Source organism: Hemitrygon akajei, chromosome 10 (assembly GCF_048418815.1).
Source record: "Hemitrygon akajei chromosome 10, sHemAka1.3, whole genome shotgun sequence".
Taxonomy (NCBI): Eukaryota; Metazoa; Chordata; class Chondrichthyes; order Myliobatiformes; family Dasyatidae; genus Hemitrygon; species Hemitrygon akajei.
The window spans coordinates 137743320-137760159 of NC_133133.1; the positions used below are offsets into that span (position 1 = coordinate 137743320).

The 16840-nt window shown below is 40.2% G+C and overlaps 1 protein-coding gene across 4 annotated transcripts in view; it reads left to right on the plus strand.

Annotated features, from left to right (window-relative positions):
• LOC140734715 (metabotropic glutamate receptor 8) overlaps positions 1-16840 on the plus strand; it is a 402709-nt gene that overhangs the window by 324615 nt on the left and 61254 nt on the right. For all 4 annotated transcript variants that reach the window (XR_012100592.1, XM_073059083.1, XM_073059085.1 and 1 more), the window contains 2 exons: positions 3059-3259; positions 15141-15280. Coding sequence is in view for 3 of the 4 variants with exons in the window: in XM_073059083.1 (XP_072915184.1) it covers positions 3059-3259; positions 15141-15280 (341 nt within the window). In the remaining variant the exon portion in view is untranslated. The remainder of the gene's footprint in view (positions 1-3058; positions 3260-15140; positions 15281-16840) is intronic.

Sequence of the window (16840 nt, forward strand, 5' to 3'; positions counted from 1 at the left end):
AGGAAAATAAAAGGAAAACTGGGTGTTTAATGTGATTTATCCAAATGCAAGTTCCTAAGGTTGTCATAGCCGGGGGTGGTAGTGGGGATAAGTTCCCACTACCTATAAAGTGCTCCAAATGGTGTGCATCTCTAACAGCCTCTGATAAACAAGTACAACTCCTGGCCTTCATGTGTGGCTTAGATACTAGGCCTGGCGAAACTGTTTTTACTGACAAGAGAAGGGGCAAAGGTGAACCACTGGTGCCTCAAAACCAGTTACTTCATCAGCCTTGGATGGCAGCCCGCCTAGGAGAAAGAAATCTCTGATTTTAAACCTCCACTGCCTTGTGGCCATACCACCCATGGGAAATGCTTCAGAACTAAACACTGAGGAAGAAATCCAGAACCAGGGTCCCTAAGGCAGTTTGATGTTGTTTAGAACTTCACTCTGGTAACCTCTGCGACGACACCGGTGCCAAGCTGTATCAGCACTTGCCCTTCCCTTGGACTACATCAGTGACATGGAGAGGGGGAACCCGCTGCATGGGCAATAGCTGGTTCTTCAAATATTCCTGCCCAGGTTTGTGCCCTGGAGAGGACACAGTCCACCAGAGTTACAAACCCATGATCCCCTGGGGTCAATGGCTGCTTACTACTTCTATCCAGATGCATAATGGCATGGTATGGCAACTGTTCTGCTCAAGCCCCCAAGAATTTGCAGAGGGAGGTGGACACAATTCACTCTATCATGAAAGCTAGCCTCCCCTCAATGGACTCTGCCTACGCTTCCTGCTGCAATCAATGTAATCAAAGACCCCTCCCATCCCAGACATTTTCTGTACTCCCACACCACCCCCATCCCACACCACCCCAATTTGGCAGAACATACAAGATATTGAGAGCTCACACTATCAGCTTCTATCTCCAGTACAAGATATTGTCAATGCATACCTTTTGGAAGAAGCCTGAATAAACAAAATTAAGCAGCTTATTGCTGAAACCCACAAGGTGTGAAACACTCACTCAAATTGACCAGTGTTATCCAAAAATATGAACTAAAATTCCAACAACTAAACCATAGGGAATCTATCTAAGTCATTAGCTATAAAATCAGAGTTTAAAAAGCGGTAATGCAAACAAATTGAGAAGTGGAAGAGAAGACGACAAGTGTCATTGCATGTTTATGCACACCAGAGTTGCTAGAGATCTTTTCATAACATCATTGTTACATCAGAAACCTGTGCAATGCAAACTAACTAAAATTGCAGTGAATTATTGCCAACTGAGAACTATTAAGCTGCGATTCTGTAACAGATGTGCTCAATGCATGTTTGTGGGATGGTGATTTATTTCTACAATAGGTAAGGTGTTGTATTATAAAGACCAAATGAGCAATTTTGTTTCTGATGCCACTGGTAAGAGAAAAAAATAGAGATGGAAGAAGAACGGGAAATAATAGTTTTAAATTTATGTAGTGTAAAAATGTGATGAATTTCAGTTCTTTAATGAAAACTCTTTTCACTTAAATGAATTACATAAGCAAAATATGTGCTACCACATTTAAATTGTACATTTGATGGTTCTAAATGGTGTTAAATTTCCAGGCAAGCATATTTTTTTTTACTTCTATTGGAAAGGTTATCTGCAGCGATACCTTAAAGGATTCCATGGGCAATTCTTATAAGTATGTACAATGTGCATGCCACAAAGAATTTTTACAATACAGACATCCCCAGTGTCAAGGCACTTTGAGTCATGGAAATATGCCCTTAATTCACAAATCACTGCCAAAAATCTGAGATACAGGAATTTCTGTCTTGAAATTTGAGTCAGTTTTGTTTCTAGCGTTCATTTCTTGGTAATGCAGTTAAAATTGCTCTGTATTTTGGAAGATATTCCTGGGAGCATAACCCCCCTCCCCAGTTCACCTGTACATGTAATACCTACTTCACAATAAGAAATACATTTAATGGCAAGACTTGGACTTGCAGCAAATTCCGAAAGACAAATTCTAGGTGTCAAAAGGACTTTTTATTCTGGGGCAGATGCCACCTAAGGGGTATTGATGTCAACTACAGTGCTAAATAAATGTCAGCAATTTTTAAAAATACTGTAACAGTATTTAGAATAAATTCAAAAGCATTATCCTTTCACGTGTTATGCTGTGTAAATCAGAAACAGAATTTGATGCATCCTGTCTCACAGTGTTGATTGTTGAAATATTTTTCCTTGTAGTATTAGCCAATCATCTCTTAATATGTAATAATGAAAGCAGCAGAAAGTACACACTACATCACAGAATACCCATCATCCTAGCACTTCAGATACTTTTAATTGCCCGTGTAGGAAAGCTTGGCATTCCTTCAAGGGTCCCATTGGCCATCTTGGAAAGTACAAAGCCAAAGCAGAAGGGTCCGTAGGATCATTGGGGACCCAAGTCACCTCAACTACAATCTATTCCAGCTGCTACCATCCAGGAAACGGTTCTGCAGCATAAAAGCCAGGACCAACAGGCTCTGGCACAGCTTCTTCCACTAGGCCATCAGACTGATGAACTCACACTGATTTGAGTGTATTTCTATGTTACACTGACTGTTCTATTTATTATAAATTATTATAAATTACTATGATTGCACATTGCACATGGAGACATAACGGAAAGATTTTTACTCCTTGTGGTTGTGAAAGATGTAAGAAATAAAGTCTTTTCAATATTCAGTGAAATATCAACTCTCGATTCTGTTGCAGTAATTATCGAAAGTAACAGTATCTTACCTGGCCCTGCACAATTAGAACAGTGCACACTTAACTAAACTTCACCTCAATGAGCTACCAACAAGGACATTGATGATCTTGTCACTTCTTGAATAGCAGGTGGTAACAGGTATCAAAATATGGAGCAAGTGCCACCTGCACTTTGGTCGAGGTAAAGAAAAAATTAACTGTAAGTTGGTCGAACTTGACAGTCAAATAGTCTTGAAGTGTACCACTCTAGTGAAGTTTAAAAGCCATTAGAATTTTTTACTGAACCAAAGAATTCATGTGTTGAATGCTGAATTTTTAATGATTTGTTGTAGGGCTGGAAAGAATCGGAAGAGACTCCTCGTATGAACAGGAGGGAAAAGTACAGTTTGTCATTGATGCTGTGTACTCCATGGCACACGCGCTGCACAATATGCACAAAGAATTGTGCCCTGGTTACATTGGCCTCTGCCCTTCAATGAACTCCATAGATGGCAAGGAACTGCTTCAGTTTATTCGAGCTGTAAACTTCAGCGGTAAGTGCTTCCAATTTTGGATCTGTGCAGTTTTAATTTCTACTTCTCATTTGAACATTTCTTTTTAATTTTGCAACACTTGAAACTGCCATGAGCTTCCTGCTGATCAGACCTTAAGCTGTGTTGTTCACAGCTTCCCCATTGTTTTCCTAAGGAGCAGGTGAGTTTGGGTTTGGCTTACATCCCACTAGCCCCAGTTATAAGACTATAACCTCCACTGTCCAGCATTCTTGAAATGCAAGATTACTGTACAACTGTTCACTGAAGAACCAAGATATACCACTGATATTCAAGCGAATTTCTAACATTTCAGTGGGATTTCCTTACCAAATATAATTGCAACAATTTTTAATTTTGAAGCTTCTCAGTTTCAATTTGATTTGTTTTACTTGTTTTCATGTTGATAATTGTATTATATAAATGAGTTAAGATTATATCTTTAATTTGATTTCAGTTATAACCGTAATCATTTTGTAAACTTTTACTCATGAATTCTGACTCAATGTTATGCACTGGTCACAAAATCACGTTACCCTGTTGTTACGTTAAACCAAAAGGTTCTTGGAATTGGCTCAGATAGGCCAAAAGACACAAACTCCAATTATCTACACTCATTAGGACTGAACAGAGCAAGCATTAAAATGCTTATCTTGGTTTGCGCAGGCCCCTCTCACTGCAGCACACCTCCTGTTCTGCTGATCCACACGAGTCCCACCCCCGAGTTCATCTAACCTTCAGGTTCACATGGTTGTTCCCACATTCTCTTGGTGTGTTCCTATAATAGTAATCAAAGCTCCTTCAGCCAGTTCTGTTATGTTCAAGGCCATGATGGTGAGACGTCGACAAGCTCAAAGATTAACCATGCTCCAGTTCAACCCTCCTTCACAGACTACGACTTGTGTACAGCAGTGAAGTGGGATTTGAACACCAACTCTTCCTTGCTCTTCAAAAATAATTCTGGCCTCATTCTCAAACTGGTGCAGCTTCATACTGGAGCTACTAAGATGAAGTCTACAAACAACTGGCAAGTTATCCACTTTAAATCAACCAGTGAAATACCACTGCTGTTAAAGCCATATCTGTTTTTAGCTAACAAAATTGATGCTAGATCAATAAGGGTTAGAATTCACTTCAGAAAACAGGTGTTTTCTTGCTTAACTTGTCTATTAGAAATGCTGGATTCACCCTGTAATACTTTACTCTGGCTCAATCATTCAGAATCCATTGAGGCTTTACAATTAGGTAATGTACTTTACTTGGCCTATGATAGAAGAAACACTAAGAAAGCACCTTTTGTATCCCCATGAGCACTATGGAACTCGTCACAGGCAATACTTTACCTTTGGTTTCCAGCTAATGTTAACATTAGAGCATGAAGAAAAGAGGAAGGAGCAAGGAGTAGACAATTTTGTCTCTTCACTTGTCAGATAATGGCCCATCTTTCACCTCAGTGCCATTTTTTTACAGGTACTGAGTGTTGCTTTATTCTCCTAATATCCAGAAATCCATTTATTTCTGTTTTGACTGAACTCAATGAGCAAACATCCAGAGCCACCCTGAGTACAGAATGCCAAAATTTAACCACCTTCTCATTACGAATTTGTTTGTTTTGTCTTCTCAGTCATAAACGTTCTTTGTTCTTAGATAAATGGTCCTTGGTTCCTTAGTCATTGAAATATTATCCCAGCCACCAGCATGTTGCGCCTAGTTAAGATTTCTTTGTTTCAGTTAGATCACTTCATATTTTTCTGAACTTTCAGTCAATCTCACCTCATGCAGGACAGTTACCACCACTGATATCAGTTTGGTAAATCTTCACTGCACTCTCTCAATAGCAGGAGATTAGGAGTCAGGTATACAAGGAAACTTGTATACAGGAAACTATACAGAACACCAGGTACGGTTTTGCCAAATGTCCCAGAAGACATCTTTGCATCCACATTTAAATCCCCGTAATGCAAGTCAAAATGCCGTTTGGCTTCCCGGTTGCTTGCCTCCCTGCACATCAGCCCTCAGAATCAGAATCAGGTTTATTATCACCGGCATGTGACGTGAAATTTGTTAACTTAGCAGCAGCAGTTCAATGCAGTGCATAATCTAGCAGAGAGAGAGAAAAATAATAAGTAAAATAAAAATAATAATAATAAATAAGTAAATCAATTACAGTATATGTATATTGAATAGATTTAAAAATCACGCACAAAAAGAAATAACTGTATATGGAAAAAAAAAGTGAGGTAGTGTCCAAAGATTCAATGTCCATTTAGGAATCGGATGGCAGAGGGGAAGAAGCTGTTCCTGAATCGCTGAGTGTGTGCCTCCAGACTTCTGTACCTCCTACCTGGTGGTAACAGTGAGAAAAGGGCATGCCCTGGGTGCTGGAGGTCCTTAATAATGGACACTGCCTTTCTGAGACACTGCTCCTTGAAGATGTCCTGGGTACTTTGTAGGCTAGAGCCCAAGATGGAGCTAACTAGATTTACAACCTTCTGCAGCTTCTTTCAAAACAGTGATGCAGTGTCTTATATTCAGGTGTAGCTAAGCATCAACATTACTTGATCTACACCATTTAAGAATGCTCTGCTTTTCTGTTTGATGCACTAAAATCCATGGGTCCACGTTTTTCCTCACTCTATTGCATCTGTCAAGTTTCCATTAACCCAGCTCATCAAAATTCTCCTGGTGACTTTTTGCATCCTCCTCCTTCCTCACAATCGTATCTGGTTTTCATTGTCCAACTTGGAATCTACTTGCACACACAAAGGACAACTTATCTCAATTATATGATTTTGGCTCGGTGATAAGCAGAGAGCCTTCTCTTCTTTTTTCAGGAGTGACATCAGGGTGGATATCCTCATTTTTGTTCGTCTGTGCTCCTGTGCATGAGGTGCCTGATGGCTGCAGTCACCCCTTCACTTCTGTGGTTAGAATTGCTTGTCACCAAAGATCTGTCTCCCTTGAGATGTTGACTTAGACTTTGATTAGGTAAAGAAGGATGAACGGTACCGTTGAATGATATCCATTCTAACAATGACACAGCCAGAGTGGTGCACCAAAACCTGAAGTGAAGCTTTGTCTTATGACCTTCAGATTCAGAGATGACTGATGCAATTCATCATTATTTTCCAGGCTCTGGTTTGCCTTTTATTTGCCTACACTGCATTTTCTCTGTAGTTGCTACATTGCATTCTGTATTCTGCATTCTGCTTTCTTTTTCTATTTTGATATGGCATGGCCTGTTTCGATGGTGTACAAGGTCACCCAGATTCCTCTGAATGGCAGTGCCTTTCAGCCCCTCACCATTTACAAAGCTGCATTGCATTTTTATTTTCCTTTTAAACTATATGAGCTCAGTTTCTTCCATCTGACAAGTCCTTAACGTGTAACTATCTCTGTGAAGTCTTTCTGCACCTTCCAAACCATCCACCATGTCATCCCACTTGTATCATGACCAAATTTGGATATATTACATTGATTTCTCCATACATATTATGGAAGTAGGTTGTGAATAGTTAGGGCTGCAGAACTTATCAAACCAAGGGTGATCGTTTACTACCACACTCTGTTATCTCTCTTTTAACCAATGTTAATTCATACCAAGTATTACACTTAATGCCATAACTTCTAACTTAGATTCACATTTTCTTGTGTAGCATCTCATTAAAGAGCTTCTGAAAGTCTAAATACACATCAGCTGATTTGTTGTCATCTGTTTTCTAGCCACAACTTCTTTAAAACTGACATTTATCGAATAGGAGTTCCCTTTCATAAATCCATATCAACTGTTCTCAGCTGAGCTATTATTTTCCAAATGCTCCCTTACCACTTTCCTAATAGTTGATTCCAACATTTTCCTTATTACTAGAAAATACCAAACTTGGTTTCTTCTCTCGTGAATGCCACCGTCTGCAGTTGTCTTGTTCTGGCAACCAGATTTTCTAACGCATCTGAACAGTGCAATGAAAAGTGTTTTTAGAAATGTTCAGCATCACCTTGCCTGCAGGAGTGTGTCCTTTCCTATATCACCAGATAATGTGTGCAATTGCTTTTGTTCATATGCTGCTGTGTCTGTGTCTCTTTCTAATGTGGCTGCTAATTTCCATTCCCTTTATTTGAGTTCCATCCTGCTCTGTTATATCTTTGTTTCCATTGAAAAACTGAAGGTGAATTTAATGTGCCTTTCTGTTATATATGAGGATTTTAGTGGATATTTTTGTTTTTACTGGGGAAAATACTCCTACAGTATAATACAAAAATTACACTAAACTTTTCGGTGTGTGACAAATAGTGTAAAGACAAAGGGACTGGTTGAAGGTAATTTGAAATACAATGGTGTAGCTTGAGTATTACTCTGACAAAAACTAAATTAAAATATTTCTGGCACCACTGTGCAATCAGTATTCGACTAGCAGCAGTAAATTGCAAGATATTTAGGCTGCATTCTAAAATGTTTGATGCCAGGAATCCAGGTAGGACCACCCGGCACGGTATCTGTGACTGGAGTTTCAGAAACATACAGAGGAATTAATGAGGTGTTTCCAAAAAAAAAACTGAAATGATGAATCAATACATATGGAGGAGTAAAGAACTATTAATCTCTTAGTTCCTCTTCTTGATTGTATCTTTCCAACTATTTCATTAGACCTCCTTGGTTACCCTAACTAAGCGAGTAACGGTAACTGTTTAGCTATGTAGTCCACAATAGGTTCATTTTCACTTGATTCTCAATTTATAAGCATCTCATAAAAATCATGAGGTTGTAACAATGGCTTTTCAAGAATATTTGGCATAATAATTGGTTTCACCATTGATTTAGTTGTAGTTGTTGAAAATGGGGATTTATCAAAAGACAAATAATTGTTGCTCTTTAGAGGAAGTGAGTTATCATCACTATGGATATATAACACAAAGGAATGATATACTTGCAAAGAGCTTCCCGATGATGCTTTTATCCCGAATGTGTTGCTTTCACACAATTGAGAATACTCCAAAAGAAATGTATTTACTCTAATGTTTTTAATGCCAGGTGCATTGCATAGTATAACTGGCTTGTCCCAATGGATACGTCTCCAACTCCTTTTGACATACTTACACTGCTTGTCTTTAACTCCTGGCTTTTTTGGCACAAAACACCAACATCATTGTATTCAATATCCAAAACAGCATGGCAAGCTTCAGCCAAACTTTGGGCTGACCTTAAGCAATCCAATCTGATGCACTGACTAGTCACATAAGCTCAGCATTTCTTTCTGTTGGAAGTTTCCCATGGTTGTTCATAAGCTAAAGAATATTAGACAAAGTGCAATAGATCTGGTATTTTCTGAAAACAAGAATTGAGTTGTTAAAATTCAAAGACCCAGTCTCCCATAAGAATGAATTACTACCTATCTGATCAATTTTAACTTCAGTCTTTTGCTGGTGGATATTTTGCTCTAATACTGTGTTGGTCAGCGTTTAAATTCACATCACTGGCTATGAGTCATAATAGAGTGTGCTTATAAGCTGAAATTGATGTACTGTGAAATAACCACTGCATGTAACCTAGAATAACCATTGCCTTCATGACCTCCATTTGCTGTAAAGATTAGGCCACAATTACCTCAAATGCTGTGATACCATTTTGAAATGTCAGTCGTCTTATTCAAAATGGCTGCTATATTTGCTCTCCACAACACTGGCTACAATTTGTAAAGGACGCTATGAAATATTTTAAAACTTCCTTGAGAACAGTAAGTACGGCATTTCTTCTTTCATTCTCCATCCTGCTCTCTACCTTTGCATTTTTTAATATTTCTTGTTTACTTTATAGCTTATTCTTTTCCCTCTTATTAATCTTGCTGAAGCAACTTACGCAAACAGAAATACTTAATAAAAACAGACTTGCTCTAGGATAGTACTTCAAACACAATTTACTTCAACTCTATAATAATTACCAAGGAAATCTTTGCTTCGTGCAACTCGTCTCTTACAGCCAATGCGTCTGAAAACCATTTTGTTCCAGCTGTGTAATGTTGCAGATTGCTCTTTGTGATGCTGAGCTACTCACGTCACCACTGAGACTATCAGCTCTCCCAGGGAGTTTGACCTTATAAAACCAGAGCTCTTTCCAGTTGCCACATCAGTGCGTGTGATTGAATATTGATTACCCTTCAAAAAAAATAGACCAGATTTAGTCTTGGCCTGTTGAAGCTCCCATCTGACCAATCTTTCAACCAACTTGACACAAAGTTGAAAGCATAAAGTTAAGGGGACTGGAGATGAGACAACCAGGCAAATTCTTTGCTCCTGATAGCCTGCCCCTGAAAGTCATAAAAGAGGTGATGGCAGAGGTAACAGATATGTTGTTTATGTTCTGAAAAAATTCCCTAGACCGAGGTAGAAATGGGATCACTTGGAAAGTAACAAAATATATGACACTATTAAATGGTGGAGGGAGAGTGATTGAAAAATGTTGTCATTAGTCGGTTGCTGAGAAAATGGTATTTTCTGTGCCACATGTGAGATCACATCTGGGGTATTATGTATAGGTTTGGTCTCCATACCTAAGGAAGAATATGTTTGCATCTGAGGGAATTCAGCCCACAGTCTGATTCCAGAAAGGGTGGATTTGTTTTCAAGAAGAGGTTAAGCAGGCTGTGCCTATTCTCTTTGGTGCTTTTGAGAAGAATGAGATGTAAATTCATCGAGAAACACAATGCTGCTTTCTGTATTTGAAGGTCTCAGCATAACATTTGATTATTTAGGACTCAGATGGTGATGAATTTCTTGATGGAGAAGATTATGGATCTCTAGAATTCTCCACCAAGAAGATTGTACATGCAACCACTGAGTATGAACAAGGCAGAAACTGATATGTTTTATTTTATTTCATTTATCTATTTAGAGATATAGCTTGCAACAGGACCTTCTGGCCCACAGTGCCGCGCCACCTAGGAACCCACCGATTTAACCCTAGCCTGATCACAGGACAATTTACAATCTACTAAGCAGTACATTTTTGGACCGTGGGTGGAAACTGGAGTACCCAGAGGAAACCCAAATAACATGGGGAATGAGCAGGTTGTCCTATTAAGGGACCAAACAATTGGGGCGTTATTCACTGGAATTTGAAAGAATGAAAGATAACCTTATTCAAATATCTGATTTTAAAGGGGTTTGACACCGTAGATGTCAGGATGTTTTCACTCACAGGAGAGTCATGAACAAGGGGACGTAGCTACAAAATAAGATCTGGTTATTTAAAATCGCTCTGTGTGGACTTTTCTCTGTGTGGTCTGTACTTGCTGGAATTCAGAAGGATGAGGGGAGGAATCTCATTGAAACCTTTTGAATATTGAAAGGCCGAGACAGAGTAGATGTGGAAAGGATGCTTCCAATGGTGGGAGGGTCTAGGACAAGCGGGAACAGCCTCAGGATAGAGGAGTGCCCTTTCAAAACAGAGATGTGGAGTAATTTCTTTAGCCAAAGGGTGGTGAATTTGTGGAATTCGTGGCCATATGCAGCTGTGGAGGCCAGGTCGTTGGGTGTATTTAAGGCAGATATTGATAGGTTCTGGCTTAGACATAGCATCAAAGGTTACGGGGAGAAGGCTGGGAACCGGGGTTGAGGAAGAGAAGAAGAAAGACCAGCCATGATTGAATGGTGAAGCAGAATCAATGGGTCAGATGGCTTAATTCTGTTCCTATGTTTTATGGTCTTATGGTCTTTTTTCTCAGACATTAGTGAATCACTGAAATTCTCTGGCCCGAAAGCTGTAGATGCCAGATATTAAATATATTTGATGATGAGACAGATAAATATTGAAAAGACTGAGGGATTACAGGTTTTGGAAACTGGCGTAGAAGAGAAATTGAGGCCAGCATTGATTCACCATGGTTGTAAAGAATAGTGGGGTGGGCTTGAGGGACTGAATGACATGCTCCCGCTCTTATTTTCTTGAGGACGAAATGTAGGGTCAGCATTGATCTCATAGAATAGGGTAAAACAGAAATGCTGAAAGTACTCAGCAGGTCAGGCAGCACTTATGGGGAGAGGAATTTCAGATGAATGACTTTCATTCAGGTAAATGGAGATAAGTGGTCAGTTTTGATGTGAGAGTAGGAAATGCTGGGAGTGCTCAGCAAATTGGTCAGTGTCTCTGGAAGGAAGAATAATGTTGGGATTTCAGGCAAGCTTATCAACGAGACGTTGGCTATATTCCCTTCTATGTGAAAACTACCCGGGTAATTGAGTTTTCCAGCATTTTATGTTTTTATTTTTGTTTTCTATTTCACTTTCTGTTTTTGTTTTGAATTATCAGCATCTTCAATGTTTTACTTTTCAATCATTGACCAGTTATGATGGAAGAGCAGAGAATGCTGGGATTGGTCAGTGGGCCATGCCCACACAGTAAACCCTCTTCGATGCAATAGAACTTCTCATGGGGTTCTGATACCCTTTTAACCTGCTCCATGATCAATCTAACCTTTCACTTCCATGATAGTCCTCAATTTTTCTTTAGTCCATGTGCCTATCTAAGAGTCTCCTAAAGGTCCCTAATATATTTGCCTTTTTCACCACACCTACCAGTGCATTCCATGAATCCACCACTCTGTGTAAACACCCTACCTCTGACACCCCCCCTATATTTTCCTTCCAATACCTTATAGTTATGCCCCCTTTGTATTAGCCATTTCTGCTCTGGGAGAAAGTCTCTGGCTATACACTAAATCTATGCCTCTTATCATCTTGGGCACCTCTGTTAAGCCATCTCCCAACTTCCTTCTCTCCAAAGAGAAAAGTCCTAGCTTGCTCAATCTATCCTTATGAGACATGCTTTCTGTGACCAGAATTCAACACAATACTCCTTTGGATATATCCCTTTGGCCCACAAAGCTGTGCCAACATGTCCTTACCTTAGAACTACCTAGGCTTACCCATAGCCCTCTTATTTTCTAAGCTCCATGTATCCATCCAGGAGTCTCTTAAAAGACCCTGTCGTATCCGCCTCCACCACCGCCGCCAGCAGCCCATTCCACGCACTCACCACTCTCTGCGTAAAAAACTCACCCCTGGCATCACCTCTGTACCTACTTCCAAGCACCTTAAAACTGTGCCCTCTCGTGCTAGCCATTTCAGCCCTGGAAAAAAGCCTCTGATTATCCACACAATCAATGCCTTTTGTTATCTTGTGCACCTCTATCAGGTCACCTTTCATCCTCCGTCGTTCCAAGGAGAAAAGGCCGAGTTCACTCAGCCTATTCTTAAAGGCATGCTCCCCAATCCAGGCAACATCCTTATAAATCTCCTCTACACCCTTTCCATGGTTTCCATGTCCTTCCTGTAATGAGATGACCAGAATTGAGCACAGTACTCCAAGTGGGGTCTGACCAGGGGCCTATATAGCCGCAACATTTCCGCTTGGCTCTTAAACTCAATCTCAAGATCGATGAAGGCCAATGCCTTCTTAACCACAGAGTCAACCTGCGTAGCAGCTTTGAGTGTCCAGCTTTTTGTCACTTCCTCTAAGAATTCAGTCGGTTTCGTGAGGCACAAGCTGCCCCTCACAAAGCTATGCTGGCTATCCCTAATCAGACTATATTTGTCCAAATGCTTGTAAATCCTGCTTCTATGAATCCTCTGCAATCAATTGTCCACCACTGATGTAAGACTCACAGATCTATAATTCCCTGGGTTATATCTATTACCTTTCCTGAACAAAGGAATAACTTTTGCCACCCTCCAATCCACTTGCACTACTCCTGTGGCCAGTGAGAAGACAAATATCATCGCCAAAGGTGTCCAAATCATTAACATAGATGACTAACAACAACGATCCCAGCACCAATCCCTGTGGCACTCCACTAGTCACAGCCCTCCAGACACAGAGATGACCATCTACAACCACTTGCTGGCTTCTCCTGTTAAACCAATGTTGAATACAATTTGCTACTTCTTCATGAATGCCAAGCGACTGAACTTTCTGGACCAGTCTCCCATGTGGGAGTCAAAGTCATCGCTAGTACCCATGTAGACAATATCCACTGCTTTTAAAGCAGTATTCTTAGACTACATTCCAGTAATTTTCCCAAATCAGGTTCACTGGCCTATAATTTTTCAGCTTACTCTTGGAGTTTTTCTTGAACAATGGAACATTCTCTGTCCTGCACCTCACCTGTGGATGAGGACATTATAAATATCTCAGCTGGGCCCTGCAATTTCTGCACTAACCTCCCACTAGGTCCGAGAGGACACACTGAATTGTTTCAAGCACTTCTCTAAATTGGATATGTCCCATGACATTATTACCGTTTTGCCTCAGTTCTATAAACTCTGTGCCCATCTACAGAGGAAATACAGATGAAAAAAAATCAATTTTAGATCTCTTCCTTCTCTTTTTGTTCCCTGCATAGATGATCTTCTGGTGGACTCAGTGCCAGGAACTTCATTGCTGTGGCTTTCCTCTGCTAGGTCAACCTCACCAATAGTATCCCAAACAATATAGGTGTACTTATTACTGAGTGGAGCACCCACAAGAGTTCCCTGGAGTGGCTGCCTATTCAATTTCCCTCTTCTGATGGTTAATCAGTTACCTGTGACCTGCACCTTAGAGATAACCACCTCTCTGTATCTTCTGTCAATCAACCCCTCCATCTCACAAATGAACCAAACATCATCCAGCTCTAGTTCTAGTTCACAAATGAGGTCTGCAAGAAGCTGCGGCTGGATGTACTTGCACGTGTAGTCATCAGGGATGTTGGAAGTCTCCCTGTCTTGTCACACCTTAAATCAATTTATATTCAAATGTGCTTTCTTTCCACTTTGAAAGCTTTGGATACTAGGAATATCCTGGTACCTCAATGGCCAAGTGTTACTTCAGTATAATGATGAGATATTATAGGAAAACCACACTGATAAAGAACATCTCCTGCCCAGTTTATTCTCCATTGAGTGGGAATGGGGTTATTAGATTGCTCCCTGGGACCTGAAGGGCCAAATTGCAGCCTCCTGTGCAGTGATAATAACTTAGTATAACCTGGCAGCCAGACCTGGCCAGTCTTATTGGTCCAATAGCAACATCTTGCATTTAGCCAGATTTGTGGCAAATCTGATTAATCCACCCGATTAACCAGATCAAGTGGTTTCCAAGCCAATTGTTACACAGCAATGTTCATTTAAAATTCTATTTACTTAGCTTGAATGGCATACCTAAATCTCATTCACAAGTGCTCTTATCACCATTGAACGGACTGCCTTTGTTGTTCCTGGTTTGGGCTGATGTCTGTGTAAGACAGCAATATGATTGCCACAACTTCACGTTCCAACCCTTCAGCTTCAGCTGAGCTTGAAGCACAGAAAATCTACTGAACCCACCACCAATATTTTGTGTGTTAAAATTTCTGAGTTGAGTTTGATGGTGAAGTCATTTTGCTTCGTTGAGAAAATTAATTAATTCATTTCAAAAAACATACTGTTTTCATGGTGTTTCTGATACCAAATAATTTAAATATGGAGTCAATCTGCATTTAACATAGCTGTCATCACCCTTCTTCAGCTATACTTGTGTGTTGCATTATTGCCATTTTATTTTGACATCGTCTCTTTATAGTGTAAAATAAAAATCAACCACTGATTAAATAATATATAGATCTATCTTATCCCATGTACTAAAAGTAATATGGGTATCTTACTTTTCATGTGGAAGTGGTTTCGCAACACATATATCTTTGTTTGGAACTGAAAATGAGTTAAAGTTTTTGTTCCAAGTGAATTTTAATTGCGAGGTTCTGAGTCATTCACAAACACTCACATCGCTTAATCCCAAATCAAATGACTTATTTGAGTTTTGTTCCATTTCCTTTTGTTTCTCACATGCTTTTTGAAATGTTTATTCATCGTGCAGGAAGTGCTGGCACACCTGTGACATTTAATGAGAACGGAGACGCACCTGGACGATACGACATCTATCAATATCAGATTGCCAATTTGTCCTCTCATGGGTATAGGGTAATCGGACAATGGACGGACTACCTTCATTTGAATGTAAGCAATAGTTTTTTTCTTCTTGATAGCTAAAGCAGCACAAACCGTTTGGTTCAAAACTTCTACCGGGAAATACTCTGTTTTTTGGAAAACATCTGTTTATTTTATGTCTCATTCATATTATTCTGTCCTGGAGAGTGTACTCATCAGAAAAGTGTTGGATAGCATGAAATTGGCTGCAGACAGACATAAAATATTTGCTTTGTGTTCATCCTTTGATGCGTACAATTGCTTATCCCACTTTTCATGCTCATGATGATGTAACAAGCTTTGCTTTTTGGAGCATTGGATAATGTGCATTATCTTTTCACTCGGAATTTGTATCATCAAAATAACTTAATCTGTTGAATTGGGGTTATTATGGCCATTACAAGTGTCCAAGTCCTGTAGCTTCTTACAATTGTGAGCAATGGGATGGATTAGCAATCACACTCATTGAGGCAGTAATGATGTCAGGGCAGAAAGAAAATTCTCATTGATATGATCATCAACGATCCTGCTATCATTTTCTGACCACTGCATTTTCAGCAGGTCAGAAACTTCTTTGAAATTCATTTTAAAATGCCTACTGAGATTTCAAAAAAAAGTACCAAGGCTCATCTTTCAAACAAGATGGTTCTGCAGACCACAGTTCCCGAGGAGACACTGGATTGCATAGTGGGAGTTCAAAAGAAGTTAGTGGGGGCAGTCAGGGCATTCTGTGTGCCTCAGTTCCCGAGGAGGTGTTATGCTATTAGGCACTTGGCAAGGGCCAGTAAAAAGGTTTAAGCGGAACAGCCATTGTGTGAGTGGGCCTGTGTTAGAGTGGGCAGTTCAGGCTTTGGCTCACAGAAGTTTTGACGAGGAGTGGCAGGGCTATAGGTACTTTTTATCATTGAACTTTGCATTCTTTCTTTCTCAATGCACAGTTGGACCAGTGGGAATACCAGACAAGATAGTGGAATGGCCCTCTTGCAGTAATTGGGAAGGCAGGGAGACCTCTTGTGTCAGTGATGACTATACCTGCAGGAAGTGCATCTAGCTGCAGCTTCTTTCAGACTGTGTTAAGGAAATGGAACTGGAACTGGGTGACCTCTGGATCATTCGAAAGACTTACAGGTTGAGCGACAGGACATACAGGGAGGTAGTTGCACCCAAGGTGCAGGACGGAGGTAACTGGGTGTCCGTCAGTCGGGTGAATGCGATAGGCAGCCAGTGCACAGTGCCCTTGTGGCTGTTCTTCTCAATAACAGTTATTGCACTTTGGATACTGTTGGGGGAGGGAATAACCAAGCAGGGGAAAACCAGAGTGATTAGATCTCTGGCTCTGTGGCTCAGAGGGAACTGGGGAGAAAAGATGAGCTGTAGTGATAGGGACTCCATTGGTTTGGGGACAGTACAGAAAGTTCTGTGGATGAGAATGAAATTCTTGAATGGCTTGTTTTCTCCCAGTGCCAGGCTCAGGGACATCTTGGATCAAGACTCCAGCATTCTTAAGTAGGAAGGTGAACAGCCAGAGGTTGTGATCTATGTGCTTAATCAGTACATTGAAGTCCCAACTAGAGAGAGGGATATACTAGA